At 53.5% G+C, this 27692-nt stretch overlaps 8 protein-coding genes across 8 annotated transcripts; 4 read left to right on the forward strand and 4 right to left on the reverse strand.

Moving 5' to 3' along the window:
• Positions 1-884: 884 nt before the first annotated feature.
• CORC01_02020 (phenylalanyl-tRNA synthetase) lies at positions 885-2880 on the forward strand (the record flags this gene model as incomplete). Its single annotated transcript, XM_022613672.1, has 3 exons — positions 885-937; positions 1031-2764; positions 2835-2880. The coding sequence occupies 3 exons, from the start codon at positions 885-887 to the stop codon at positions 2878-2880; spliced, it is 1833 nt and encodes a 610-aa protein (XP_022479763.1).
• Positions 2881-3748: 868 nt separating this feature from the next.
• CORC01_02021 (uncharacterized protein) lies at positions 3749-7038 on the reverse strand (the record flags this gene model as incomplete). The annotated part of the gene is made up of 3 exons (XM_022613673.1): positions 3749-4198; positions 4301-6535; positions 6856-7038. The coding sequence occupies 3 exons, from the start codon at positions 7036-7038 to the stop codon at positions 3749-3751; spliced, it is 2868 nt and encodes a 955-aa protein (XP_022479764.1).
• An 885-nt stretch (positions 7039-7923) lies between these two features.
• CORC01_02022 (40S ribosomal protein S3) lies at positions 7924-8866 on the forward strand (the record flags this gene model as incomplete). Its single annotated transcript, XM_022613674.1, has 2 exons — positions 7924-7946; positions 8107-8866. 2 exons carry the CDS (start codon positions 7924-7926, stop codon positions 8864-8866), a joined length of 783 nt encoding a protein of 260 aa, XP_022479765.1.
• Positions 8867-9946: 1080 nt separating this feature from the next.
• On the reverse strand, positions 9947-11579 carry CORC01_02023 (uncharacterized protein; the record flags this gene model as incomplete). The annotated part of the gene is made up of 7 exons (XM_022613675.1): positions 9947-10436; positions 10496-10787; positions 10840-11091; positions 11147-11237; positions 11325-11350; positions 11412-11455; positions 11563-11579. 7 exons carry the CDS (start codon positions 11577-11579, stop codon positions 9947-9949), a joined length of 1212 nt encoding a protein of 403 aa, XP_022479766.1.
• A 4788-nt stretch (positions 11580-16367) lies between these two features.
• CORC01_02024 (uncharacterized protein) lies at positions 16368-19167 on the reverse strand (the record flags this gene model as incomplete). Its single annotated transcript, XM_022613676.1, has 4 exons — positions 16368-16390; positions 16446-16889; positions 17166-17781; positions 17830-19167. The coding sequence occupies 4 exons, from the start codon at positions 19165-19167 to the stop codon at positions 16368-16370; spliced, it is 2421 nt and encodes an 806-aa protein (XP_022479767.1).
• A 636-nt stretch (positions 19168-19803) lies between these two features.
• Positions 19804-21567, forward strand: CORC01_02025 (adaptor complexes medium subunit family protein; the record flags this gene model as incomplete). Its single annotated transcript, XM_022613677.1, has 5 exons — positions 19804-19806; positions 19863-20306; positions 20363-20565; positions 20618-21425; positions 21478-21567. The coding sequence occupies 5 exons, from the start codon at positions 19804-19806 to the stop codon at positions 21565-21567; spliced, it is 1548 nt and encodes a 515-aa protein (XP_022479768.1).
• A 701-nt stretch (positions 21568-22268) lies between these two features.
• On the forward strand, positions 22269-24993 carry CORC01_02026 (anaphase-promoting complex component Cut20/Apc4; the record flags this gene model as incomplete). Its single annotated transcript, XM_022613678.1, has 6 exons — positions 22269-22500; positions 22555-22882; positions 22933-23518; positions 23570-24392; positions 24445-24594; positions 24659-24993. 6 exons carry the CDS (start codon positions 22269-22271, stop codon positions 24991-24993), a joined length of 2454 nt encoding a protein of 817 aa, XP_022479769.1.
• Positions 24994-25380: 387 nt separating this feature from the next.
• On the reverse strand, positions 25381-26707 carry CORC01_02027 (uncharacterized protein; the record flags this gene model as incomplete). The annotated part of the gene is made up of 3 exons (XM_022613679.1): positions 25381-26239; positions 26308-26409; positions 26466-26707. The coding sequence occupies 3 exons, from the start codon at positions 26705-26707 to the stop codon at positions 25381-25383; spliced, it is 1203 nt and encodes a 400-aa protein (XP_022479770.1).
• Between the last annotated feature and the right edge of the window lie 985 nt (positions 26708-27692).

Genomic DNA, 27692 nt, shown 5'->3' on the forward strand with positions numbered 1-27692 from the left:
GTCGCCAATGCGATCAGCACCATGGCACTCTCCAGATAGCCAAACTAAACCATCTAACTTATCCAGTCCTGGTCCATTCCTTCTAGATCTGCTGAGATGTCCCTCGGGTGACCAGCCGAGGAGGGGTCATTCAGTATGCAGCTAAGCTACCTAGGTTCGCAACGACGTTCATGGAGGGGAGGATATGGGACAGCTACACATGTTCAATACTGTTCCAAGTCTGAATGTTTGAAGAAACGCATGACAATGAGATAAAATTTAATCAGCGCTGCCTTTATTGTCACATTCCCAAAACGTTGACCGGCGTAGGCTGTCGCAGGTAGCTATGAGCTGCCAGTGAGGTAGCTGTCAAGTCTTCACCAACAAACAGCTCAGGTATTGGCGGCATGTCCCTCCCACCTTCCAGCACCGGCGAAACATCTCGTCGCTGGAATGTGCGCACGGCTGGATGCACTGGCCGCCAGCTGGCACGGATCCTGCACCGAAGAGGCATACGTCGATTTACGGCTTCTATTTGTTGTGCTGTGCTGTGCTGCACTGCTGCCCGTCCCGGTTTGGGCTGGCACGGACCACTCTCTGACAACGGACCCTGGAAAATTGAGATGCCGAGTGTGACCGCTGCTTTTGCTGCCCCTCAACCCCGCAGCCCCTCAAATGCGTGCTGCAAAGCCGAAATGACTCCCACCGACCTCTAAAAGCAGCAACTTCATCCCGCCTTCGAACGTTCCATGCGTGCATGCAGTTGCTTCACCTCCGAGTGTCCCCAAAATTTCTGTGACTCAAGGCCATATCGGAGAAGGAAATCGACCATTGCCTGGATCCTCTCCTGCCCCTGACGACTGCCGGACCTCTGTATCCTCGAGAGACTGTTGCCAATCCTCACCATGCCTACCATATCCGTCAACAAGTACGATTTGTACAAGGCCCTGGGCCAAAAGTGAGTTGCGCCGCGCTGGCACCGCCAACCCCGATCTACACATCTCGACCCCGCCATCCCCAGACTCCCTTTTGCTGAACGTCATCCGCACAGCTTCACCACCCAGGAGTTTGAAGACCTCTGCTTCGAATTCGGCATCGAGCTCGACGAGGACACCGAGAATGACGACCGACCGATTGTCAATGGCGTGCAGGAGCCGCCCCAACTGAAGATCGAGATCCCCGCCAACCGATACGATATGCTGTGCTTCGAGGGTATCGCGCTCATGCTCAACATCTTCAGAGAAAAGGTCGCCGCCCCCAACTACAAGGTTGTAGAACCCAAGAACCCCGAAGCCTCGGTCATCACCGTGGCTCAGGACACCAGCAAGATCCGACCCCTCGTCGCCGGTGCCATCCTCAGAAATATCAAGTTCACGCAGGAGAGCTACGACTCCTTCATCGGCCTTCAGGACAAGCTGCACATGAACTTGGCGAGACAAAGAACGTTGGTGGCTATTGGAACCCATGACCTCGACACGATAGAAGGACCCTTCACATACGAGGCTCTGCCGGCCAAGGACATCAAGTTCAAACCCCTGAACCAGACCAAGGAGATGAACGGCGAGGAGCTGATGCAGTTCTACGAGGGTGACAAGCATCTTGGCAAGTACCTGCACATCATCAAGGACTCGCCTGTATACCCTGTCATCTACGACAAGAACCGAGTCGTCTGCTCGCTGCCGCCCATAATCAACGGCGACCACTCCAAGATTACTGTTAACACCAAGAACGTCTTCATCGAGATGACGGCTACGGACGCCACCAAGCTCGATATCGTCTGTGACATGATGGTCACCATGTTCTCGCAGTACTGCTCCGAGCCCTTCACCGTCGAGCCTGTCAAGATTGTCTCCGAGCACAACGGCGCATCAAGAACGACACCCACCCTCGCTCCCCGCACTATCGATGTCGAGATCGACTACCTCAACGCCTGCACCGGCCTCAGCGAAACCCCCGAGAAGATGTGCAAGCTCCTCAATAAGATGGCCTACATCGCAAAGCCCTCCGATAAGGATAGCAACCTCCTCAGCGTGTCAATTCCCGTCACGCGTGCCGATGTACTCCACCAGTGCGATGTTATGGAGGACCTGGCTATCTGCTATGGCTACAACAACCTTCCTAGATCTTCTCCCAACAAGAGCGCAACCATTGGTGCGCCACTGATGATCAACAAGCTCGCCGACATTGTCCGGACAGAGGCCGCCATGTCTGGCTGGAGCGAGGTTATGCCTCTGATCCTGTGCAGTCACGACGAGAACTTTGGCTGGCTGAATCGCAAGGATGACGGCAAGACCGCTGTCAAGCTCGCCAACCCCAAGACCGCCGAGTACCAGGTTGTACGGACATCCCTGGTCCCTGGTCTTCTCAAGACCATCCGCGAGAACAAGAAGCACAGCGTCCCCATCAAGATCTTCGAGTCAGCCGACGTCGTCTTCAAGGACGAGTCTCTGGAGCGCAAGGCTCGCAACGAGCGCCACTTCGCCGCTGCCTGGTACGGCAAGACCAGTGGTTTCGAGGTTGTCCACGGCCTCCTCGATCGCGTCCTCTTGATGCTCCGTACCGCCTTCCTCACTCACGACGAGGGCCTGACAGCAGCCAAGAGCATCGACTTCAAGGTCGTCGAGAACCCCAGCAAGCCTGACGGCTATTGGATCGAGGAAATTGACGAGCCCACCTTCTTCGCAGGCCACGCAGCCGCCATCTACCTGCGTCTGGGTGGCAAGGAGGCGCGCATTGGCGAGTTTGGCATCTTGCACCCTACCGTGTTGGAGAAGTTTGACTTGAGGTATTACCAACCCATCCTCCCCTTTTTCTGTTTACGAAGCCAGACCATCCGATGCTAACTTTGGCGGTAGATACCCTGTGAGCACCCTCGAGATCAACCTCGAGGTCTTCTTGTAGTGATGAAGCATGACGGGATATGGACATGACGAATGGCTACTACGGACAAATACAAAAAATAAAAGAAAGGCCTAGCTAGACGTAAGGCGGTCGGATATAGACCTAGCTTGACGAAGCAATTGACACAACCCACGAGGAAAAAAAAATTAAACAAAGGAAGCCCAAGCTGCACAAATCGTGGCAAACATTCGCTCTATCAAGCCAAGCTCGGTTTGACAACCTACAAACGCTCATCACGGCCGCTTTTCAGATGAATACTCTGTGACATGTCTGACACAAATCACAATGAGAACGAGAGGTAACTTCAGACTGATTAGAATTATGGAACCGAGAGTACAGGAGTTCGAAAATCCAAGTGGATCTATATAACGGACCCCCAAGCCTCTCGTCTCTCATTCTCCTTCTTTACTTCTCCTCTGTCTCTCTGAGCATGCATCCATTCATGCCAACTTTTCTCTTGCCTGTGCCACTCCAAACCGCGTTGCTGCTGTATTGAACGAACCCATTCCGTCGCCATTTCCTGCTTTGGACCATTTACCAGTCTCGGACGCAAAGTTTGTCTTCAACCACACCTCTTGGACGCCGGAAAGCAGTGCGGGCAAAAGTGCTGGATATCCAGCATGACGGAGGTCGAATAAAAAAGGGGCGAATGCGTCAAAAGAAGAAAAAAAAAAAGGTCGTAATACTTGTACAAAACTCCGGCTCGCTGTCATGAATAGCCGTAAATCAGTCGTCTCCTCCTAGAAAAGTTCCGGTACTGCGTCTGTTGAGGGGCCCCGTTTCTTTCGCGCCCTTCGTAGTCGTAAGGTGAAAATGCAGCAAACCTATGCCAAACTCCTGAAATGTCGATCGAGGAAGTGTTCTGTGGCTAGTGGTTGGAAACCACAGATCCGCCGTTCTCGGCAGACAGGTCCTCCATGCTAGAGTCCACCATAATGAAGAAGCTGCTATCGGTGACATCCTCCGCCAAGACACGCTCGAGAGAATGAATCGAGGACGCCTCAGAACAAGCATCAATGTCGGTTGACGCATTTCCATTGATGCAAACGCCATCATCGTCGCAGGTGATGTTGTCAACACAAGCATCTTCGTCGGGCGTGTCCTCGGCCAAGCCATCGGTCAAGTTTGACCAGTCTCTGCTCAAGTTGATGACGGCCCTGGTGCCCCATTCCCAGACCGTTGGATCGCCCCAATTACTAAGCGTGTAAGTCGAGTCAGCCCAGTTCTCCTGGTAATAGAGCTCGGCGTCGAGTTTCATTGTAGCGTTGGTCACCTCGATGGTGTAAGGCGCTTCGTGCATTCGTTCGAACATGACGCCCTATGTCATCTCTCTGAGCTCTTGCTCGCTGCGACTTGTAACCCTTGAAGCGGAAGCAGGACCGCCGTTGCGTCCGGCCAAGTTGTTGAGCATTCCACTGACATTTTTGCCAATATTCAAGCCAGCAATTCCATCTCTCACTGCGCTAAAGGCATTGGAGTTTTCTGCCGATACACTTCGACGCAGAATTGGAGCCTGTCGCTCTTGACGATTGGGCGTGAGCGTGGCGTGCGCAGTCTCTACAGATGCCAGAACTGACTGGCTATTGGTGAGGGACGGCGGCTTGGGACTTGCGGCGGCTTGAGGCGGGGTACCAGGCTGGCTGTTTGCATAATAATCTTCTGTGGTTGGGTGCAATTCGTTCATGGCCGTGGCTCTGTTGGCTGCAGCAGTCGCCACAGCGTTGAGTTGCGAATTCATCTCCTCATCGGTGCGATTGAAGAGTTGGTGCCACCAGCGAATGTTGCTCATCTCAGGCACTATGATCCGGCTACGACCCTTGACGTACTCATCGAAGGTCGGATCATAGTCCTTGTTGGTGAACTCCGGCTTGCGCGACAAGAAATAGTCCCAGACCGAGGAAGTGCGCTCAGAGGCATGAGCCTCGTGTCTCTGCTTCTCAGAGTTGTAGAGGAATGTGCCGTACTGGCAGGAGTAGAGATGGTAGATGAGTCGGCGAAGGAATCTCTCATTGAACTCGAACTTGGTCGGGTTCTGGCGGAGAAGCTGATAGACGCAGTCCACAAACTGATGGAAGACTGGGCTGATCATTTTAGGGACAGTGGCCTCGTCCTTGGCGACTTTTCCAGTGGAACCTTCGGTGATGGCATCAAGTTCAGCCTTGTCCTCCTTGCTGGGGTTGAATAGTTGTCTGGCACCGGTGAAGACGTTCTGGAAGGCATCTGCGCGACCATCATTCTCGCCAGGCTGAATGGTTGACCCTGCCATCGAGTCGTTCTGAACCTTAAAATTGTCCTCGTGGTTCAAGTGGCCAGATCGCAACCTAAACATGTGGCCAAAGGCAAGCCAGTCCTTCTCGATGAGTACAATGAACCCCTCAATGGTTCGGAAGAACGGGTCCAGCATAATCTGAGCAAGAGCGCTTAGCTGACTGGTTCGGTCCCAGCCATCGGAGCAGTGAATGAGGACGTGTGACTGCTTGAGCCATATTTGCTGGGCGACTATATCAGCTCCATTCAAAACAGCCTGCGTGTGTTTCAGCCAGCCAGTGGCAGCCAAAGCGTTCTGATCAGGGGCCAGAGGGGACAGGTCGGCATCTTTGAGACAGAGCATGACGCTCTCCAACGACTTCCTCATCACATGGATGTTCTCGATGTTCATGAAGGCTTTCTTGGCCCCCGGGTAGCGGTCCATGGGCTCAGAACCCATTCCTCCAATCTGATTGACCATGGCATTCACGGTAGGTCTGGCGTCGACAATCATGTTGGCTTGTTGGGCGCCATAGATGAGACGTTTGCCGTTTTCATCAAACATCTTGGGCTCGTCGTCGGCAGCAATCTGCTCAGAGAATTCTCCATCCATAGACGACTTTTCAGAGATATCTGACTGGCTCAGGCGCGGAGGCTGGTCTTGATCGATGCTGGTTCGGGGCATGATAGGTGCAAAAGAAGCCAACACCAGCTTCTCATCTTGCACATTGTTCTTTCTGGTGATGCCTGACAGAGGCTGCGAGCTGCGGGTAATGGTGCAGTTATTGTTTGCGTGAATGTAACTCAGGGCCGGAATTCTATGTCTCGAACGATACTCTTTGGCGTATTTCAAAACGTTGTCGGAGATGCCAGAAGGAACCACCAGGACGGCGGGATAGGTGTCGCAAAAGGTATAGTCCTTGTTGATATTGGTGATTCTCCATCCCTTGTCCGACGACTTCTCGCTGATGCCTTGGCGCCGAAACTCAGCTTTGGGGTCGTAGATCTTCCAGCCATTGACCTGTCGCTCGACTTTGGAGGGCTTGTGGCTGAAAGCAAAGAGCCGTTCAATGGTGCCCAGCTTGCAGGTTCTGAGCTTCACAAACTCAAAGACGTCTCGAGCAACGTTGTTGTCCTCGAATGTGAAGGTAACAAAGATGAAGTCGCGGCAGCGGATTCTAATGGAGCTGAGGATGCCGTGGGTTGGAGGCGTGAGCCGGAGTGTGCACTGCGACAGAATAGGATAGGTGATCCATGATTCTCTGGGCTTCGGGGGCGGTTGATCGGCCTGTTCGATGGGCGGGTTCTTGGGAGGAGGTGGCGCGCAGAAGACGAGGTGGAAATCGGTCAAGCGCAAAGTGCCGACCGAGGTGAGTCCTCCGTTGATACACTGAACGTTTTCGATTACCTGTATATTGTAAATTGCAACACGGTTAGCTATTTCCTATTGATGTGATATTGCGCAAAGAAATTCAAGATGCTGTCAGTACAAGGGGAGCGCGTGACTTGCCTTCCTGGCCTCCATCATGAAGTGCAATGTGGAAGATGATGCTGCTTTGAGCTACTAAAGCATGGCCGCGCGCGTATGCGGAAGGCCCGGAAAGTGAGTGTTCGTAGGTGAGTAAGTTCACTGGAAGAAGAGCAGCAGGAAAGCTGCGCAGCTTCAGTGAGGGCGGGGAGTTTGGATAGGACAAAGAGAAAAAAGGAAGAAAATCAATGCAACCACACGATGTTGGAGTTCAGAGGATTGGGCAGGGTAAGGTTTGGAGGCAAGGTCACGTAGCGCGGGGAGGGACGGTTCCGGTTGTCAGGTTGGAGGTCGGCTGTCTGCGGTTGATTTTGTCGCTGGGCAGTCGCAAAGAGCAGGAGCAGGAGCAGCAGGAAGGCAAAGGAACGGCTGATCCACACCATCTACCTGGTCCCGTCACTTAGCTTAGCGCGGGGCTGAGAGCAGAGAGCCGACGTCACGGCTTGCAGAGTCAGTGCTTGGGTGCCTTCCTCCAAACTGGCAATAAACGTATTTAATGCCACCGCTTTCGAGGGCCTACATGCCAGCTGGAAGATCGATTTAAGTAGTTGCTTCTAGTCTAATGATGAAGGGCTGAATGACTCGTGAATAATATCAGATCAAATCTATCTGCTGGGTGCATCACCAACGGATAGCACAGCAAAGTGTTGGATAATGAATCGCGGTTTGGTCTGGATTCCTAACATCAAATGTCACTCACCTGACGCTCTCAGCTCCCCTGTGACCGTCACTGTCGTGGCCAGCACGCTGAGAGCCTGCAACACAACACAACAGGGGACCTCCAAATTCCCACGGCTCTGGTCCCCACCAAGCCGAAGCTGGCCCCTTGAAACCCCACTACCGGCCGACGGAGCTCTCTCTCCCGATGGCCCGATGATCAGCCAGCCAAATAGTTCAGCACGTGCAAGACCTTTCATTTGAGAGACGTACCGATTGCTGGCCAGGGAAAAAGCACTTTACGCCTGGCAGGTCACCACAGCTGGCAGGTGGAGCCCGCCTTCCCATCAGCCTGGCGCGTCCGATAAGAAGAGAGCACAGACCACAAGGCCAAAGGTTTCCCCTTATCGGCCGCCTCTCTAGGGCACACAGAATTTGCTCAATTTTTGCAGCGCAAAATCGACCCGGGCACCGACGATTGGGCAAATGTGGACTACTCTAACAACCTCACTTCTCAACCTTCCGCCCCTCCGCCGAACGATACCGTCGACACTCCAACAACCCGTCCAACTATCCCCCCTTTCGACAAACCCGGGCACACGAAAGTCAAGATGGCTGTTCCAGGCACTCAGATGTAAGAATTGTCCTTCCTCTGTTTTCATGTGTGCTGTGCAAGACTTCTTCGAGACCGTCCCCGCCATCGCCAAATTTCGCGAATCTCGAATTTAGTGTTTTCAGTCGAACGAAGAATTGGAGGATCAAATTTTTTACTAACGATTCGTTTACCCATATAGCTCCAAGCGCAGAAAGTTCGTCGCCGATGGCGTCTTCTACGCTGAGCTCAACGAGTTCTTCCAGCGCGAGCTGGCCGAGGAGGGCTACTCCGGCGTCGAGGTCCGCGTCACCCCCACGGTAACCGACATCATCATCCGCGCCACCCACACCCAGGAGGTCCTCGGCGAGCAGGGCCGCCGCATCCGCGAGCTCACCTCGCTCATCCAGAAGCGCTTCAAGTTCCCCGAGAACTCCGTCTCCCTCTACGCCGCCAAGGTCCAGAACCGTGGTCTCTCCGCCGTCGCCCAGTGCGAGTCCCTCCGCTACAAGCTCCTCAACGGTCTCGCCGTCCGCCGTGCCTGCTACGGTGTCCTCCGCTTCATCATGGAGTCCGGCGCCAAGGGTTGCGAGGTCGTCGTCTCCGGCAAGCTCCGCGCCGCTCGCGCCAAGTCCATGAAGTTCACCGACGGCTTCATGATCCACTCTGGTCAGCCCGCCAAGGACTTCATTGACCACGCCACCCGCCACGTCCTCCTCCGTCAGGGTGTCCTCGGCATCAAGGTCAAGATTATGCGCGGCTCCGACCCCGAGGGCAAGGCCGGCCCCCAGAAGACCCTCCCCGACGCCGTCTCCATCCTCGAGCCCAAGGAGGAGCAGAGCGTCGTCCAGCCCATGTCCCAGGACTACGGCGCCAAGGCCGCCCAGGCCCAGGCCGCCGCCGAGGCGCAACAAGCGGAGCAGCAGCCCGAGGCTGCTGAGGAGGCCGAGGCTCAGTCGTAGGAGGCTGCCGAGCCGCAGGTTTCTTCTGTCGAGGCTGACTCTCTCAGCCCTGCCGGCTGGTGAAAGATTGCTCAGCGCGGGGGGGGGGGATTTTCGAGTCTGCTTTTTCGCACGCTTCTGTCTCTAGTTCACTCTAGTTTTCTTCCAATACCAGACTAGGGGAATACAAAAAAACGGGGTGTTTCGCGCGAAAACCAGCAAAAAAGGGAGGACGGGGGTGGAATAACTACTCAGGCGTCTTGATCAACATTTGCATCACTCTGCGAAAGGGAATTCGGATAGTTGCGACTGGCTTGTAATGGTAGAACAAACCATGAAATGAGCAACGAAATCATTCAAGTAAACTGCAGTGTCCACCGTGTGATATCACCCATGACCGACGGACCTCTGAAGGAGTCTCCTGCCCAAGGTAACCATGGGATCACTTGCGTATGTGCTCACCGTCTTTCCATACACTCCATACTTGGTCGTCAATCAACTAGTCTCTGAATAACAACCAAGCACCATTGTTACGAAAGGATGGCAGCTTGCAGTCGGTCCATGATGCTCAATTCGCGAGGCTCTTGGCCTCGGCCTACGTCTATGGTGGGTTTCAAATGCTTTGGACAGTGAACAGAAGATGCCATCCTCCGGGCGAACCAGGGTATGCTTCTCGCTCTATCCCACCTGCACACCTTCCCCGTTTCGCCTTCCACTTAATCGTACAACAAGAGGTGCTTCCGCACACCCAGTATCCATTGGAAACCCTGATAAACGCCCCCAAGTAGTGATCCCTCCCGTTGCCCAGTGAATACTCCTCGTGCCCTGGCAGAAGTGAAATAGTACGGGAAAAGCTTAATTCTGGTTCCCCCGGTGCTTTCCCCTCCCCTCACTCGGGGGTGCGCCTTGTTCCGTGGGTCTTTGCCTCTTTCATGAATCCGATCATGTCGTGGAAAACTTCTCAGTCATATGGCTTTCGAGAAAATGTACAATGCTGCCCCCATATCGGGCCCCTGGTAAGAAATGCTTCGAAGAAAAAGACAATCACCGCCTCGGCGTCTGCCGATAACTAGAAAAGAGACGGTGCACCCTCCTAGCTTCTCATCTGTCGGACCTCTGATTTTGAAGCTCAATTGTCTCGTTGTATCTTTTCGAGTGGCCGTTGGCGGACCCGTTCGCTCTGTGGTGGTCATTTTCGTCGTCGCTTTCGTCGGCCAGGTCAGTGAGACCGAACTCGGCACCGGCTTCCTCGTCGTAGGCCCTCATCAGCCCCGTTGTATCGCCGTGGCGGCTGCCAATGCTCATCCGGTGGGGGTCTTGACTCCGGCGTGCCTGCATACTCAGACGGGTTTGGATTGTAGAAATCATGTCCGTGCCGGTAGCATCATCGCCGCCGCTGCCTGCAATCATCTTGTGTCCGTTCGGATCCGATCTCGACAGGTTCAACAGGTAGACACCGGTAAAGGTAACCAAGAAGCCGCAGAGGAGGGATATCGTGTTAACCGTATCGGTAGTATTGAAACCGCCAAACAGGATGAAAGAGGCGCATAGAGTCATGGTCGTGAAGGTAACGTAGTAAAGAGGGTTGACACTACATGGTCCTCAGTTAGCGTCACCTGGCACGTATAGACTTGGCGTTCTTCGACTTACATGTTTGTGGGGAACTGAGCAAGAGCCTTGTTGAAGTAGTTCATCTGCGTCAGGATGCAAACAGTGGTGAGGATCATGAAAACATAAGTCGAAGGGTGGCTAAACTGGTTGTTTCCGGCGAATGTGAGCTTCAGGGCGATTCCAAAGGCCTTGACAGACATGACCGAGACGGATCCAACGGTTGAACAAATTGAGAGATAAATGATCGGGTTCTTCTTTCCGTGGAGCGGCGCGACTCTGTAAATCATGATGACAGCGAAGACGGTGACAGCGAAGGCGTACAGCAAAAAGCCTGGAACGGGATCAGTTCTCGGTCGCAACGTCAATGAGAGCCGTAGACATACCCGGCTGGATGGCGTAGTGCAGGATCTGGTCAACAGTCTGGATATCTTCATCCGGAGGCGCGTGTAGCACAATAATGACAGCGCCGATTAGACAGATTGCACTGCCCAGTCGACCCAGAACACCAAGCTCTTCCTTGAGGAAGTATGAACCCAGAACGGCACCGATCAGGACAGAAAGAGCTCCGAGAGGCGTGACGAGAATGGCTGGCGCGAATGCATAGGCGGCGAAATTGCAGATTTCTCCAACAACCACTAAGCACATGTTAGCGGCTTTGCCGCCTTCGATCGAGGACCGACGCAGACTCACAAGTTGAGATACCAGCCCACCAGACCGGACTCTTAAGATATACGAAGCCGTCGCCCTCAAAACCATGGCGTTCTTCTGCTTGCATGAGACCCTATAGCCGAGGGTTAGTCCCGACACATCGAAAGGGCAATTCTAGGTCGAGTGCAAAGGGCAACTCAAGTGGGTAGGAGTCGCGTACCTTTTTCGTAACCACGAAACTGATACCTGTGAGGCGAGCATTGTCAGCGGCCAGGCCTACGTGAGAACTTGGAATAGGAGTACATACCAATCGCTAAACTGGACGCCATGGCGAGGCCTAGGCCAATGTATCTGCGTGGGTTGACTGTCAGCGAACTCGGGTCCCGAGGCCAGGTGGACAGGCCGCATGGGTAGGGTTCTGGAGGGTGACTAGAAGGCCGATCGGGTCGCAAACGTACTTCTCGTCCAACATCATCTTGCCCAAAAAAAAAACGAGCACGTCGACAGCGACGGGCAGCGAAAAGAGTGTCGGTGGTGATTAGAGGTGTGCGCCGAGGCGAGTGCGGTCGCGGTAGAGAGTGTCGTGGCCCGTGAAGGGGAGCTTGCGAGGCTCGCGCCGGGCGAGGTAGAGAGAGATTTGGAGTGGTACGTCGAACCTCGTCAGCAGCGACACATGGAAAGTTGGACCCGGACGACTCTAGATGGTCAGGAGTCGCAGTTGAAGAGTGAGGAGATGGGCAGGTCGTGAAGGTTCGTGGCCGTCGTCGTCGTCGAATCGAGTGGAGGGGGTTGAAGCAAGTCGAGGGAGTCTTCGTGGACTTCGTGTCACTGTCGGGATCGGGGATGGTTGGTTGGCGCAAACGGGAAGCCGGAAGGGGAGGGAGAGTGTTTCGTGGGATTTTGCAGATAAAACTGTGAGAGCGGTACGTAGCGTGACAGGTTCGGAGACAGCACTGAGATGGATCAGGTACCTCTTGAAGGTGCTTGAGGTGTGACAATACCGTAAGGCGAGGCGATGCAAAGGCGAGCAAGGTATTGGCGGTAACGAAATGGCAAGGTACCTTTGCTGTGTTGGTACGTCGATACGTCAGGTGCCTTTAGGTAAGAGAGGCGGGTTGTGGGATGTGGGCGGTCTAGGTAGTTAGGTACCCGACAGCAGCAGGAAAAAGGTGGTCTGGTCTGTCTTCGCAGTGGGTAGGTGCGTGTCGAGGAATGCCAACCAGCCAGATAGGGACAGGTTTGAGTTTCAGAGGCCCCTGGGAAGGGTTGAAGAGGTGCCCTGCAGCGAAATGTGAAGCAGGTCAGGTCACCTAGGTATCTGATCCATACAGAGTGTTTGGTACCTGATAGGAATACTATGCCCCCGACGGGTATCTATCTCCTGCTTGACAGACCTGGACTGGGGGTATCTTGACTTCGAGAGCGTACGCGTTCTTCACGATAGCGCACTTTCTCTTCTTCCTTTCCCTTGTGCTTCTCTGCTGGGGTGGTTATGGTGGCTGGAATAGACGGCGGGGACAGCTAGTGCTAGCATCGAGAGGTGCCTGTACGAATGTATGAATCCAAACCCAAAAGGTGGCCTTGTCCCTAAAAATACCAGACGGGCCTGCACGAAAGGACGGGAACGAACTTGGCCGCGGACGCCAGACTTGTTGAGTGCGGGTGGGGTTGCCTGTGGGCTCTGGTCGACCGGACGGGAGAGGGTCGAGGGGCTGAGCGCCTACCAGACGGGGAACGAATGCCGCTAGAGAGGGCTAGGCCAAGCTCATCATTTTGGACCTGGGAACATCGAGAAGGGGAAACTAAAAAAATAAAAAAAAATAAAAATCGTCACCTACAGACCCTCAACCTGGTAGGTTTGGCCCGACTTGGGTTGGATCCTTGACGACGATGATGTACAAACTTACCATCTTGCTAAGGTATGCTGCAAAATGCAGCGATTTACCTAGGCCAGCGACCGCAATTGAGCATACATTTAGGTATACACCAAGAGGCTTGGACGGATGTCGGACGGAATCCAGAAGATCCAGAGGATGGAACAGGCTTCGCATGCGATTTTGGACGGAAGGCGATTTCCTGGAAGGGACGCCAAGACTTGGTTGCTTCTTCGTCCGTACCGTTTCTTCTCATCTGTTCAAACTCTCTTATTCCTCTCCTTCATTTCTATGTACCTGTCCGTACATCCATCATATTTCACCACTTATCCGCTCTCCCAGGCCTCTCGCAATCTCTTCACCATACCTAAAAGCATTATCACTGCATCGACACAATTTCTCACTGAGGTCATCGCAGAGGCAGCAGGGGCTCAGAACTGGAAAACCGTCCCTTGACTCGACTCGACTCCGACAGGGGTGGGATGGGCGCCAAAGTAGGACACCACCTCTGTCCGCAGGGGGCCGTGGTTGGCAGCAGACTCCCCAAGTCTCCCCAAGTCTCCCCGAGTCTCCAGACCTCCTCCTCCTGGAGTGTCAGTCCGGAGGGGCTCGATCCACGCTGAGCCCATGAACCCCTGAACGAACCGGGCTGCAGTGCAAGAACATGGCAGAGTTTACCGTCGATGAACATTCAATGGTATAGTATAAACTCTCCGGTGCTGTGCAAGAATAACGCCCTTCTCCCTCCGTGAACAAGCAGGGCCTATACGAAAGAAAAAAAGGCGGGAGGCGTGGTTCCTTTGGGTGCGGTTCCGAGGCTCAGAGTAGTCAGTCAGTCGACAGACAGTCAGTGCTTCTTCCCCCTGCAAATCTCCATACGAAGATCCGATCCAAGAAAGAAATCGGCATTTCTATTTTTCTCTCACAACCCATGTGGGGTCCCATTGAAACAGGTTCATACAAATGACACTGTGACTGGTGCCTCCCTCTCGAATCTCCCCCTCCCCTGACACCACCACGTCTACCACCCCCCTACCCCCCGAACCCACCTTGCACCCACGAGTCTCGACACGACGCCAAATGGCCCTCGTTAATTAAACCAACAGCCACAGCCACCATATGGCTCTTTGCATCCTTACCGCAAATCCTTACTGCGGTGGTCGTCGTTGTCGTGGTCGTCGTCACTCCTGCACCCAGCTGACGGGAACATCTAGAGCCCGCTTTGCCGATAGTGCCCGACGCCGGCGACTGTACACCGTCCAGGACTCGAGTATCCGTGGACCATATCTCTGTTCAAAAAGAGAGAGACACACGCTCACATAAGTTATCAGAAAACCGTTAAACAGTGCCCTCTGTCGACTCTGCTTGCCCACTCATGCATCCCAGGCCCCCAAGCCTTTTCTCCGTGTCAAACCCTTGATTTCCCTTACCATATCTTAGGTAAGATGCCATGGCCAGAGGAATGAAAGGCGCAATACTATGCCGTAACTCGTGACCAACGCCTTTCTTTTCACGTGGGACCATCGGCCCTACGTAGGTAGACGCAACGGCAAGCCGCCCGGCTGTTCCCCCCTGGTCAATTTGTACTGCAGATCCTGTCTCCTCGCTCCTCCTCGCTCCCCGGATCCCCCGTCCGAGCCGTTGGAAACCAAAAAAAAAACATCCAGAGAACCCGTCCTTGACAGCTCGTTTCCTCCCCAGCCGCCCAAAATTTCATTTAATGGTCTGGAAGGGGGAGACATGTGGAGAGGGGGGGTCCTTTGAGCAATGCGGCAACCACGGCAGAGAGGCGAGCGAGCGTTGCATGAGCACGAACGGTCGTCGAAACGACACACCAAAATTCGGTGCGGCTGCTTTGGTATCTGGCATTATGTGTCCTCTTAAGGAATGAAAAGAACGGGCGTTTGTCGCAAAACCAGAGGGGAAAAGGACGGCAGGGATTCCCACGTCTGGTTCCGTTCAGGGGGAGAGCCAACAAACCACCATGGAAACTCTATCATACTCTGTACCTGATCGACACGCCCAACTCAACTCGTCGAGTCTTAAATAGGGTATTGCCACAGACAAAGTTCCTCGGGTGAAAATACTTCCATCGCTGACAGGCCTTAATCTTACCAGCTAAATCACCACTTAATACAAGTTGTCCAACCGTGGTAGACTTTCCCAGTGACCAGCTCTCGATTGCTTGCAGAAAGCCGAAGCTCTCTGCCTTTGCAGGGTTGACTGCTTGCATCCCCGTGCTCATCTTCATGCTCTCGTGCTCTTGTCTACAGTGATTCTCAAAAGTCTCGAGACCCATAAAGGCTCAACATGAGACGAAAGGGCAGAGACGAAAGGGCAGAGAACTGGAAGATACGGCAACAACACTACTAGCATTGAACAAGCAGGAACCCGCGGCGCGACCATCTTCACTTTTAGGTCAGCCGTAATGTCTTCATTGGAACATCACCATCTGCTTATAGCATCAAACAGGTCCTGTTTGACGGCTGACGTCGGATGAGCCCAGACATCTAGACGCACCCATTCGGTAAATAGTAAGACTGTTCACGTGATGACATCCCGGGCATGCCGAGGCTTATGCGCGAAAGCATTCACTTGCTTTACACAGTAGCTCGAGAACCTTGATATGTCTGACTGCAGCACAAATCAGGTCCACCCCTATTTATCGAGTCAAGTAAAATGTCCGTGTTCATCATCAGGTAAGGAAGGTATAACTATGTAGGCCGTTCTTTTCGAGAAAATCAGCACCTAAGCTCGGTGCCCTGAAATATCTCCCTCCAAGCCAGAGCCCAAAAGTGACTGATCATCAAGTAGATATCCCAAAGGGTGCAGCAGATGTTGATCATGTCCAGCTCCTTCTTCAGAAAGATAAGCATACTTCACCTAGCTGAACAGGCCTTTCTCAATGACCAAAGTCATGGTCACCCCTAAAGCTCGCAAACGACTTATCGTACAAGAAAGATCAAGCATGACAACGAGGTGATCGCGTCGCTTTTTAGCCCCGTTATACGCCAGAATCCACCAATATCGCAAGAGAACAAACGGGGTATCAAGAAGATCCAGGGGGGGTCGGCGTTAAGGGTATGTCGTCCATGGAATTGCCAGGTCACCGGCTGGAAGTGGTCGGAAGTTGGGAAAGCTGTAAGTCAGTGAGAACAACAATTCTGAAAACCTACCTTGAGGGCTATCTGGTCGCTCCGATTGCGACGTTCTACCGCCAGGTAAATCATCCATGTCTTCGAAATGTCGGTGTTCACAGAATCGGTCTGTTTTGTGGCCTAGTCCCCGGATTTGTCTACCTCGGGAGGCAGAAGCCCAGTGGACTGGACCTAGATTCGGTCGCGTCGAGTGACACACCAGCAGGGGTTAGTTGGGATGTTATCCTAAGCTTATGACCGACGACGCTTGACGTCTAGCACAAAGTTAGCTCAGCATGTTCTACACTTTTTTGAGCCTCTTGATCGTACCTTGTTGAGCTTCTTCATCCAGCAGGTCGTCCACATCCGACCTCTGGCGTTTGCCAGAGGCCAAAGGGGACTCTACGGCAATCTCATCATCCCCTTGCCCGGAGAATTCTCTCCAGTCAATCTCCGCCAGCCCTTCGTTCTGGGCAACAACCTCAGCTCCAACGTCCTCGTTTTCAGGTAGGTCGGCGTTGAGATCAAGCTCATTCTCGTAGGTGACCTCTTCGTCGCCGTTCAAGGTCGACGTGGCACTGGTATTAGGAGTTACCTTTTCTGCGGAGGTTTCAGTGACGCCGTCGACGATCTGATCTGCAATTACTGCAGTATCTTCGTCGTAAAATATGTCATGTGCGTCAGCAGTAGTGCTGAGAGCAACTGCTTCTTGCGTTTCCCAGGCGAGTGGGTTGGGTTCATTGATCTCTGGAGCTTGGGTTTGGGCGTCAGCGTCTGCGGTTGAAGAAAACGATATGCTGGTATCTGAATGAGAATGCAAATGGCGGAACGTTCTTTGCAGAAGCCGTCCCTCGGAAAGCGTCAAATGCGAATGGCTTAAAGGAGAGGGCCCTCGCTGTGGAGCAGACTCCTTGGTCACTCGCACCAAGGACTCTAATCGAAAATTGTCTTCTTCTGCCATCTGCTCTGCGACAAAGGTTGAAGTGCACGCGGCGCAAAGACAGAAACCAGGGTAAAAACAGAGAGGAACTTGAGAAAGGTCGCCTTTACCTGCCTCCCCGTGCTCTTGGGGCTGCTGATCCTCCGTTGCATCTTCCACGTCGGCATCTTCGACAGTGCTAATGTCGGCAACTGCGGTGGATTCGTCCATCAGAGAAGCCTCGGTATCAAACATGGTGGCCTCGGTATCCGGCACTGGAACAGCGCTCTCATCCGGTTGGGAGGAAGCATTCTCAGTTGCGTTCTGCGACTGTGTATCGTCTTCGCCGGTTATACCATCGCCCACATCGTCGTCTTCGTTGATATCCGCATGTTCGCTATGGGCCTCATTGTAGTTGTGCTCACCATGCCCGCTGTCTGCGGGAGATTGCGGCCATGCAGCAGCATCAGCGTTGTCTTCTTCTCCTATCAGGTCAGGTTCATCGTCCATGATCTCGGGCGCCTCGCTCTGCGCCCGCGACGCGAAATAATAGCTAATTTCATCAAGGCCTTTGCCGTTATAGGCATCATCAACGAGTGAGAGCCAGCGCTTCTTGCAGTTAGGCCGCGTTGTCAAATATGCATAGAGGGGTTTGGATGCATCAGCATCCTGGTTCTTGACCAATGAGTCAAATACGGAAATGATCTGACCCAAAGTGATGTCCGAGAAGACCTCTGCTTGGCTGGACTTTGAATGTGTCAGTAGGGTTTGCGTTTCAGTCGGACGAGAACTTACTTCGGCAAACTCAAGGCCAAGCTCGTCAATTTGGAACACAAGTTCGTCAAAAGGGCCTATTTCATTGGCAAGCTCTTGACGGAAGCCTGCCAACACGCCCTCCATTTTGCAGTGCAAAAGAGACAAGTCATTGAAGAAACACTCCTTGCCTTGACTGTCCGGGGAACCGTAGAAGAAGGGATAGTCGATGCCTTTGTACGAGACAGTGACATCGGGAATTTCCAACTCTTCCTGAGCCGGCGTCTCAACCGAAATGGACGATCGCGCATCGTCAAGGACTTCGTCATCAAACTCCACGTGCTCGTGGACAGACAAGTCTTCACCAACTGCATCGAAGTCTTCGGCTTCGATAAGCCCACCTTGAGTCTCCTCGTCATTGATCTGGTCAGCACCGGTAGCGGCCATGTCGCTTTCAACCTCTCGCTTGGGCTGCGACTCGGTATCTTCGCCTATGGTATGATGCTCAGCATCCTGTTCTGTCGAGAAATTGTCGTCGGTCTCTTGATAGTCTGAAGGACGCTCTAACTGCGTATCACTGGTATCCACTATGCCATCGGCGGTTGCCACGCTGTCGCCCTCGTGGAAGTCTATCTTGCGCTCGTCATTGACTTCCGCGTCTTGGGGTTCGGCAGCTTCCTGCTCATCTAGGTCAACATCAACATTGGTAATGTCAACCGCATCCGGGTTTGTGTCCACGTTTTTTGTATCATTCGAAGAGTCCGCAAGCTCTTGGTCGATTTCGTGGGCTTCCGTTTCATATTCCCCTGCACTCTTGGCGGGGCTCTTGCCGTCTTGTGGGATACCCTCTCTCTCTTCCACCAGTTGCCATTCATCTTTGTCAAGGGCGATGTGATTCTCGTCCTGGTTGCTGTCTTCCTGAGCTGCGTCTTCCTCATTGACAGGCCCGTCTTCCCAACTGATCTCATTCTCAACGATCAAGCCATCTTCAGGTTCGGCAACTTCGGCGTCGGCAAGGGATTCATCTTCATTTACGTAAGAGTCTTCAGCTTCTAGTGCGCTAACAGAATGAACGCCTTCAATATCAAGCCCAGCAGTGGAGTCTAGGTCACCGCGCTGTGGTGGTGCATCCGCGGTTACAGAGATGGCATCGATCTCGGCATCGACCTGTAGGTCGATGGTCTGATGATCCGGCTCCAAGATACTCTTTTCGGTGTACTCCACTTCGTCAGCGACAAAATGCGCGTTGGCGGAAAATGAGGTGTGGTTGGAGTCTTCTGTGACAACGGCAGGGGCTGCCGACTCGTCCTCTGAATAGTCGATATATTCCTCGTTTTGCTGACCTTCAAGGCTCAGGACTGGAGCTGCTTCGGCCGCCATCCCTGCTCAGTCCGGGAAGTCGGACGCCGGTATTTGGTCCCGCGGTCAAGATTTCGTTGCCTCTGTTGGGACGTGTGTCTGTCTCTTTGTCTAGCAGGCTCGGGTCGTGAGAATTCGGATGTCCGCTCGATGACGTTGACAAAAGCCAGAGTCAAGTATCAGCTAGACGTTGGTTCGAGAGTAGTTCGTGTGTGAAGAGTTCTGGGTTTGCTGTATGTTGTCCTTTGAAAATAGCCTCCGTCCGTATGAGGTGAGTGAAGAAAGGGAGCTGTGGTCGAACAAAGAGTATGGATATGGCGATTTGAGGCCAAACAGGGCAGATGGGGTGGAGTTGATCAAGGCGCGTGGGAATTTAAAAAAAGAGAGGTCCAAGTGCCACCCCTCTAAGGTACGTGCCATAAGGCAAGCGCAGGTAGACGCGCCTGCTGGAGGCAGCTACCGCCTTACCATATATGGATTAGCTTCAGCTGCTGTACGTAAGGTCGTATGGTCCGTGCACTGGCCAGATTCACAATTCCGACCTCAATATTCAAGCTCTCAGTGTGGTCCCTCCTTTGGCCTGGATCTTGAAGTCGAGTTGCGACAGTCCTCCTACATTTCCAATTCGCCGTATACCTGTCACCACATTCCGCCAAAATGGTAAGAGGAGCCTTACGACAGTGGTACCTTACGTACCGATATGCTAATCCTCTCAGGTCGTCCTCGCAGCGTCGATTTGCACCCGTGGCGGGAAAGCTGTCCTCTCCCGCCAGTTCAGGGAGATGCCACGATCCCGCATTGAGGCCCTTCTCGCGTCCTTCCCGAAGCTCGCCGACAGCGGTACTCAACACACGACCGTCGAACAAGACAATGTGCGATTCGTCTATCAGCCCTTGGACGAGCTTTATATGGTTCTCATTACCAACCGCCAATCCAACATCCTCCAAGACATCGATTCCCTGCACCTGTTCGCTCAGGTTGTGACCAGCACATGCAAGAGCCTCGACGAGAGAGAGATCCTGAAGAATGCATACGAACTTCTCAGCGCCTTCGATGAGCTTGTTACACTGGGATACCGCGAGAACTTGACCATCAGCCAGATCAAGACCTTCCTCGAGATGGAGAGTCACGAGGAGCGGATCCAGGAGATCATCGCACGAGTCCGTTCGATCGATACCCAGCACCTGGAAATACAGCGTACTAATCATAAAAACAGAACAAGGAACTGGAGGCGACAGAGGAGCGCAAGCGAAAGGCCAAGCAGCTGGAGATGCAGCGGAAAGAATCGGCTCGAGCCGGCCGCGTCGGTGGTGGAATGCCCAGAACACCCAACTACCCGACTTACACTCCTCCTACGCGCCCGACCCCGACGGATACGTACGACTCGTACGAAGCTGAGAAGAACAAGACCTTCAACAAGTAAGTAGCTTCTAGATAGCATGTGGCGGTGATCGACGGCTAATATGCGCAGGCTGAGCGCCCCGAAGGGCAAGGGTATGCAACTCGGCAAGAAGTCCAAGACAACCGATATGTTCGAGCGCGTTCGAGGCGAGATGGGGGCTGAAGTGGACGATACTCCCCTCATTACGCCAACCCCAGCTCACGTTCCCGAGCCTGCGGCAGAGTCTCGTGTTTCCTCTACCCTTGACCGTGACGCTATTCACATCGTGGTCAACGAAGCTATCAGTGCCAAGTTGTCGAGAGAGGGCGCCCTGAACTCCCTGGCGATAACTGGTGACTTGAACCTCCGTATCTCGGACCCTAGCTTGACCAAGGTCAAGCTGAACCTGACTGCCAACGCCTCCCACGGCGCCCAGTTCCGCACGCACCCCAACGTCGACAAGAATCTGTTCAACAGCTCCAAGACCATCCAGATGAGCAACACCGCCCGTGGCTTCCCTACCAACCAGTCAGTCGGTGTGCTGCGTTGGAGAGCAACGGCCAAGGCAGACGACACCAGCGCCTGTCCCATTACGTTCACCGTCTGGATCAACAAGGATGCAGACAAGTACAACATGACGGTCGAGTACGAGCTCACGGGCGGCGACACGTTGAAGGATGTTAGCGTGATTATCCCCTACCAGTCTAGTGAACCTGTGGTATCGAGCTTTGATGCCTCATACGAGGTTTCTGGCGACTCACTGGAGTGGAACATTGGCACGGTCTCGGATGAGAACCCCAGCGGGTCTTTCGAGTTCGAGGCCGAGACTAACGATGAGAACGACTTCTTCCCAATGACGGTCAGGTTCTCAAAGACCTCTCCCTTCATAGATGTCGATGTAAGTTGCGGCTCGGCAATTTTATTCACCCAGAAGCTAATATACATGTTAGGTTACCTCTGTCTCTTTGATTGAAGAGGACGAGGAGGTCACATTCTCAAAGGAGATTAAGAGTCACGCAGACAACTTCTTAATCGAATAGAACGTAGCTGCTTTCAGATTGAGATTGAAGCGGGATTGTCAGGGGTAGCAAAAGCTGGGGGCCAACTGATGAGTTTTCCAAACAGCGGGTTGACTTGCGATGTTGGGAAATGGCCATAATACTTGGCTGCATGAAATGAAACGTATCTTAGAGTCTAAAGGATGCGAAAGCTCCGAGTAAAAGAAGCCGTTTATTGACTACATCATTTTACACCCTTGGCTTTGCTGCTGCAGTGAAGTACACCTTACTCTCACTTAGTGTTCCATTTCGTCTGAGGTGCAGATCCACACAGTACGGGACCACCTCAGCCACGCCTTACAGTGACTGGCAGCGTTCCCCGGGCGCCATAGCCCGGGCTTGGCTAAGTCTAAGGTAAGTGAAGGCTCCTTCGGTTGGGCGCAGTTTCCACTGGGCAGAGCAAGGGCCCGTGAAAGTAAGGTACAGAGTACCTGCCTAATGTACCTATCTCAACTCACACTTCGAGATTTGTGAAAGTCGTGAACCTTCCAAACAACAAGGGTCGGTTGCGCGAAGCAGGACTGCCGGACCTACTTGAGCTGCAGACTGGACAGCTCAGTTTAATGAAACACAACAACCAGAAACCTGGTAATTCCCGTCACAAAATCGTCCCACGGGACTAGCAATGGTCCTTCGAGTAGTCACCACTCCCCTGTCGATACGGATAGCTTCGTGCATTCGCAATGGATGAAACAATGCAGCTAGGGCACTACAGCGATACCAAGTTCGACCACCGTGTCGCCAAAGGATTTCCCTGCAGCAATCCAACGGTTGATCTCTCGGTCAGTTGGGACGCACAAGGGAAGAATCTTCTGATCTACCGCCCTAGGGAACAAGTTGTGTCCAAAATCCACCAGTTTGCGAAACCCGGCCAACAAGCTCCGGAGCCCCAAGCTGTCAGGTGGAAACCAGATGGTACGAAGATTTCCTCTCGAGATCCCTAGTAAATAGCTTATAACTTTACCACAGGCCAATTCCTTGCTGTGGGCTGGAGCGACGGTTATGTGAGGTTGATGGGCCTGGAGAACAACAAGGCTGCACATCATATTCGCGTTTGTGGAGATGATACAGCGGCGCCAAACATCACTCATATCGGCTGGTCACGTAACATCGTAGGCAAATCGCAACCAAAAACCCGGCAACCCGATGTGCAACCATGGCAAAAGCTCATGTCAGACGAGCTGAATCTCCCAGGCGGCCCGGCCCCATTGGATCTTCCCCGAGAACTCACCTTCTTGGAGGTGGACTCTGCTTTGCCGAAGATCAGTCCTCTACCTAGTTCAAGTGCCGGAGCAGGGTGGGTTGGCTCTCCCCTCATTCAGAGCTGATTGCTGACTGTGGCTCCAGCGAAGATGGCTTGGTGTTCACGTTGAGAACAGGCATAGACTTCCTGTTCCAGCCCTTCAACACAGAGGATAGCGACCAAGTCTTCGTCATGGTAGTAGGCACGAGCGATGGTCGCCTCCATCTCAGCATCTATGATTCCTTCGTCATCGGCGACTTCCGGTACACACTTCCCAGCTCCATGTACAGACCAGGCGTGCTTCAGCTCATCCAACATGCCTCTCATCCAGAGGTTTCCACCCACACTCTCCTCCTCAAATCCTCAGCCGATGATGACCAGGCAGTATACTTGGTTCCCATGGATCTGCCCTTCATACCCTCATCCCCAATCAACATCTCTCTCCTGGCGTCAAAGCTCACTACATTGCAGAAGCTGCTACGTTATGTGAAGCAGACGCAGCTCCACATGCAAGTAGAGTATAAGAACACGAGAGAACTGCCGTCCAAGTTCTTACGAAGTGTCGAGGGAGACCTAGAAAAGATATCACATGGGCCGACAAACATTGTTCAAGCTCTTTTCCACACAGTTGTCACTGGCCATGCACATGAGCCCCTCCGAGAATGGCTGGTCGACAGTTTAGCCGAGCGCGTAAGTAGAGGCTATCCTCGCTCCGAACCCTGTTGCTGATAATTCTTTTAGGGCCACAAGCGATGGGACAAGGCCGTGACTGCTGGGCTGGAGAACTTGCGCGGGTTGATCCATGAAAACCTCCTTCCGTCGTTAGAAAGATGCGCCATCATTCTCAGCCGCCTCCGTGGCCTCGCTCAGTTTTACGACTCACGCGACGACATTGGTTTCTCCGTTGCTCAGATCACCCGTGCAATGGACATTGTATCTTGCCTTACGATGGTTGGACACAAGATCCTCCTGAACGTGATGGATGAACTCGACCTCTTTCATGCCTTTTCTACATGGATGCGATTCCAAATTGACCGCTTTGCAGCCCCGAACTCGGCGACCGAAGAATTAACAGAGAAGGAGGCTACCATGGAGAATAGCAAGGTTCTTGTCTACGTGCAGCGCTACCTTGTCGAGAGCCCGATGGCCATATTCCTCGACGAAGTGGCTAAAGACGATTACTCGGCGAATTGGGAACGAGCTGAAAGCGGAACATCGATGCTCGAAGAGCTAGACACACAGCTTAAGCGCCAAGAGGAGGGACAGGCGTATCTGAAGGCCTTCCCAAATGTAGGCTTCCTCGTCGACTATCTTACTAGCCGCGCAAATGGCGTATTCAAGGACATTGCCGAAGCACAGAAGAGGAGCGTTCGATTTGGTCAGCCGACAAAGATTGGACTGGGTCAGAGAATTTCAAAAATCGACTCCACCATGTGCTCGGAAAGGCGAGACGTAGGTGTTGAAACATCAAAGTTGCTGGTGACTTTGGTTGACATTCTGTTGCAGGACGACGTCGATGGTCTGAGTTTTACGGCTGTGACCGCAGAAGGACGGGATCAAGAGTGTCAGTACTTCCTTGCGCCATCCGGTCGTACCTCACACTAACAGCTTGGTAGTTTTCATCTTTCGTACATCCATCCGCATCATCAACGGTATCAGCAGTAGCGTCGCCACAACAGTTGCTGCCCTTTCTATAGACGACGGCAAGATCACCGAGGTGAAGTTCATGAACAGCACCACACTGGTTCTGCTCCTGAGCAGACAAGGTATGTTGAAATTTACCATCCCGTATCCCAGCAGGATCACCTCTAGGTACTGATTCCGCGCCAGGAAAACCCGCCAATATCGTGATAGTCCCCATCCAGTCTCCCGACATCAAGTACGTCACCTACCAAGAGGGCACCCTGCCACCTTGTACGCCCATATCCGAGCAAATCCACACAGGACTCGTCACAACCACACTCCCCGAAGACCCGTCCTTCACGCCGATACGGATGGACGTCCAGAATGCCACCGACACCCGCGGCGAAGTCCCGGCACGCGTGTGCCTCCTCGGCGCCAACCGTTCGGTCTACAAGGTCTTCAGCCTCAAATCCGGCCCCGGTGACGGCAACGACGTTTCGCGAAAGACGGCGGCGAAGGCGGCAGCCGCACGAGGCGACTAGAAGACGCCCGTGCCCCTGTCGCCGGGTAACATGTTCAGGGTGCCGCCGAAGCGGTTCACGCCGCGCAGCAAGAAACGCATGGCTGTGCTGGACATGCAGAGGTTGGAGGCCGCCACGCTGGATGAGCTGTTCCATAGAGAATAGACATGTTAGAATGGAATAGGGAAAATACTACGTGATGGGCCGGATAGATGGACGGGGGATTCCCAAGTACTGAGACAGCAAAAGCACTTTGATATTATGCCGCCAACAGATCTTATTTACACGACATTGGGTCTTGCTCAGCCTGTGTCTCATTGCAGTCGATATTTGATGCTTGATGTCTCAGGCTTCTCAAATCACTCAAGCTTTCATGATTCCATTTTTACCCCGAAGTCATCATCCCGCTCACTTCCTCGACTTTGTAATCTCAAAAAACTCTGTAACACCCTGTACGACAGCCTCCACATTCATGTTAACGAGCGGCATGCGGTCGTAAGAGTCCTCCTTCATGATGGCCACGAGCGCCAGATACCGATCGACCTCGCGCAGCATGATGGGCCGCTGCGAATCGTGCAAGACCATACAGCTCTCGGCCCAGTTGCACGCGACCTGATCCTCGACCTTTGCGTTCCAGGGCTCAGCCTCGAGACGCTTGCGCTGGCCGTCGGACCGCGGCCAGGAGCCGTAGACCTCTGTGATGTCGATGATGACGTCAATGTAGTCGGAGCAGATCTCGTACGAGGCCATGTCGGCCGTGGCGGAGTCGGTCGCGATGTAAATTTTGGAGAGCACATCAAAGAGGTAGGCCTTTTCGAAGCGGCACGTGCGGCACAGGTTCGTGAGCATGGCCTCGAGGGTGCCCAGCTGGGGGATGAGCTTCTGGATGACCTTGGAAAAGGCCTCAAAGATGGAGTGGTTGTAGATGGACGTCAGGTGGAACGTCACGGGGGCGTTTTCGAAGCCGTGATCCGAGAGCTCATCCTGGATGCGGATGGTGATGTCGCGCTGGATGTCGAGCTTGTAGTCGTCCGAGAGGCCGTCGACCTTGTGGATGAAGACCTCGATGTTGATGTTTGGGTAGAAACGCTGGAGATTCAGCACAGTGGCATTGAGGCGGGCTACGGCCTCGAGGTAGTCGTCCTGCGCGTCAATGACCCAGATGAGGGCGCCAATCTCGCCAAAGATGGCGTCCATGTCAAAGTTTGGGTTCTCGAAAAAGTCAATCTGGCCGGGGAAGTCCCAGACCTGGTAGTCCATGAAGGATCTAAGAAAGACGGTCAGTATGATTGATGGGTTGCTTTTCGGAAGGGCTCAGCCATAGATAGTACTTACGCCATGGAGTCCTTCTGGATGCGAGCTGTCGACTCGAGGAAAAGCGTCTCGTTTGGCGGAAGCTTGTGAAAGACTACGCTCGATATTGATGACTTGCCGCTCCTTTCATCGCAGTCAGTGTAAAGCTCTCATGGCAACGGAATGGAGGGGAGGCACACCTTCTCTGACCCATCAGGAGAAGTCTGGGCTTCCCCTTTGCAGGGGGGCCCGGAGGCATCTCCACCATTTTGCTCGCATCTTGCGACTGCACTCCTTGGCTCTGATCATAGACACGCTGCAGTGTTAGCCTCGCTGGACTTAAACGACCGTTTGTTTGAAAAGAGCCACCATGGGGAGAAACACCCAAGCCATCGACCGCTTGGGACAGCATAGAATCTATAGAACGGGGAGATTTGTCCATTTTGTGACTCGAGGGATGGTGCCGAATGACAACTAGCTGTCTGGGGAGCATGACTCTTGGACGAAGACAGGCAACGAGAAATAGTATCGCTGGGCTCGTTGCCACGCTGTAGACTGCTCGCACTTCTTCGTTTGCTGGTGTCTCGGGATGATGGATGCCACAGACCGGGGGGCCCTCGATGTTTGCGCGGGTTCTTGGATGGTTCGACCGGAACTCAAGCCTGAAAACGATCCGTGACGGGAATCAAGCCGTGTCACAATCAAATGCTGCTGCCAGCGAGACCCCAAAAGCTCTGTCTCTCTTTCTTTCTCTCTCCTCTCTCCCTTGGCCTGCCACCGAATTCTCGTATCAAGTTGCTTGCGGCTCCCTAAAGTGACCCAACTTGAAAGCTTGCTTTCCGAACACCTCGAAAAGATACGACCGCCTTCGACGGGCACACGCAGCGGAGATCTGCCGCACGAGGTCTGCGCATCTTCGTAAAAGAAAACGTGGCTGAAGCAGGGGCAAGTTGAGAAGTCGGCGTTATGCGGCCTTGAGAAGACCCATATGGGTTGAACCAGCTTTGGCTCCATGCTGACCTCAGTGTCGTACAAACACCACATCATCCATGACACCGTGGCCAGCCCTCCCGCTTGGTCTGATGAGGGACAGGACTTGACTATCCGTCCTGCGGACGAACCATGCTGGAGCTCCTGTTGTCCGATGACTCCCCGGCATGACCACTGGGGTGGCGCAGAACGCCGACGGGCTGCGGATGCTGATGACATCCAAGTCGCTCAGGGCTTCCGTCCCGTATAAGGAGTAGATGTGTGCCCTAGGACGAGCTGGCGGTTGCGGCCAGGCATTCGAACCAAGAGCCTTCAGAAGACTCGTCACAGGAAGCCTTATAGATGCGCTCATCTTAAATTCAGGGCTTGTCTGTCAAAGCCTCGCCAAAGAAGCGTAAAGGGTGGATGAAAGAGGAGGGTAAACAAGGCCGCAGTAG

The sequence above is a fragment of the Colletotrichum orchidophilum genome (assembly GCF_001831195.1).
Source record: "Colletotrichum orchidophilum strain IMI 309357 chromosome Unknown Scaffold_11.1, whole genome shotgun sequence".
NCBI lineage: Eukaryota > Fungi > Ascomycota > Sordariomycetes > Glomerellales > Glomerellaceae > Colletotrichum > Colletotrichum orchidophilum.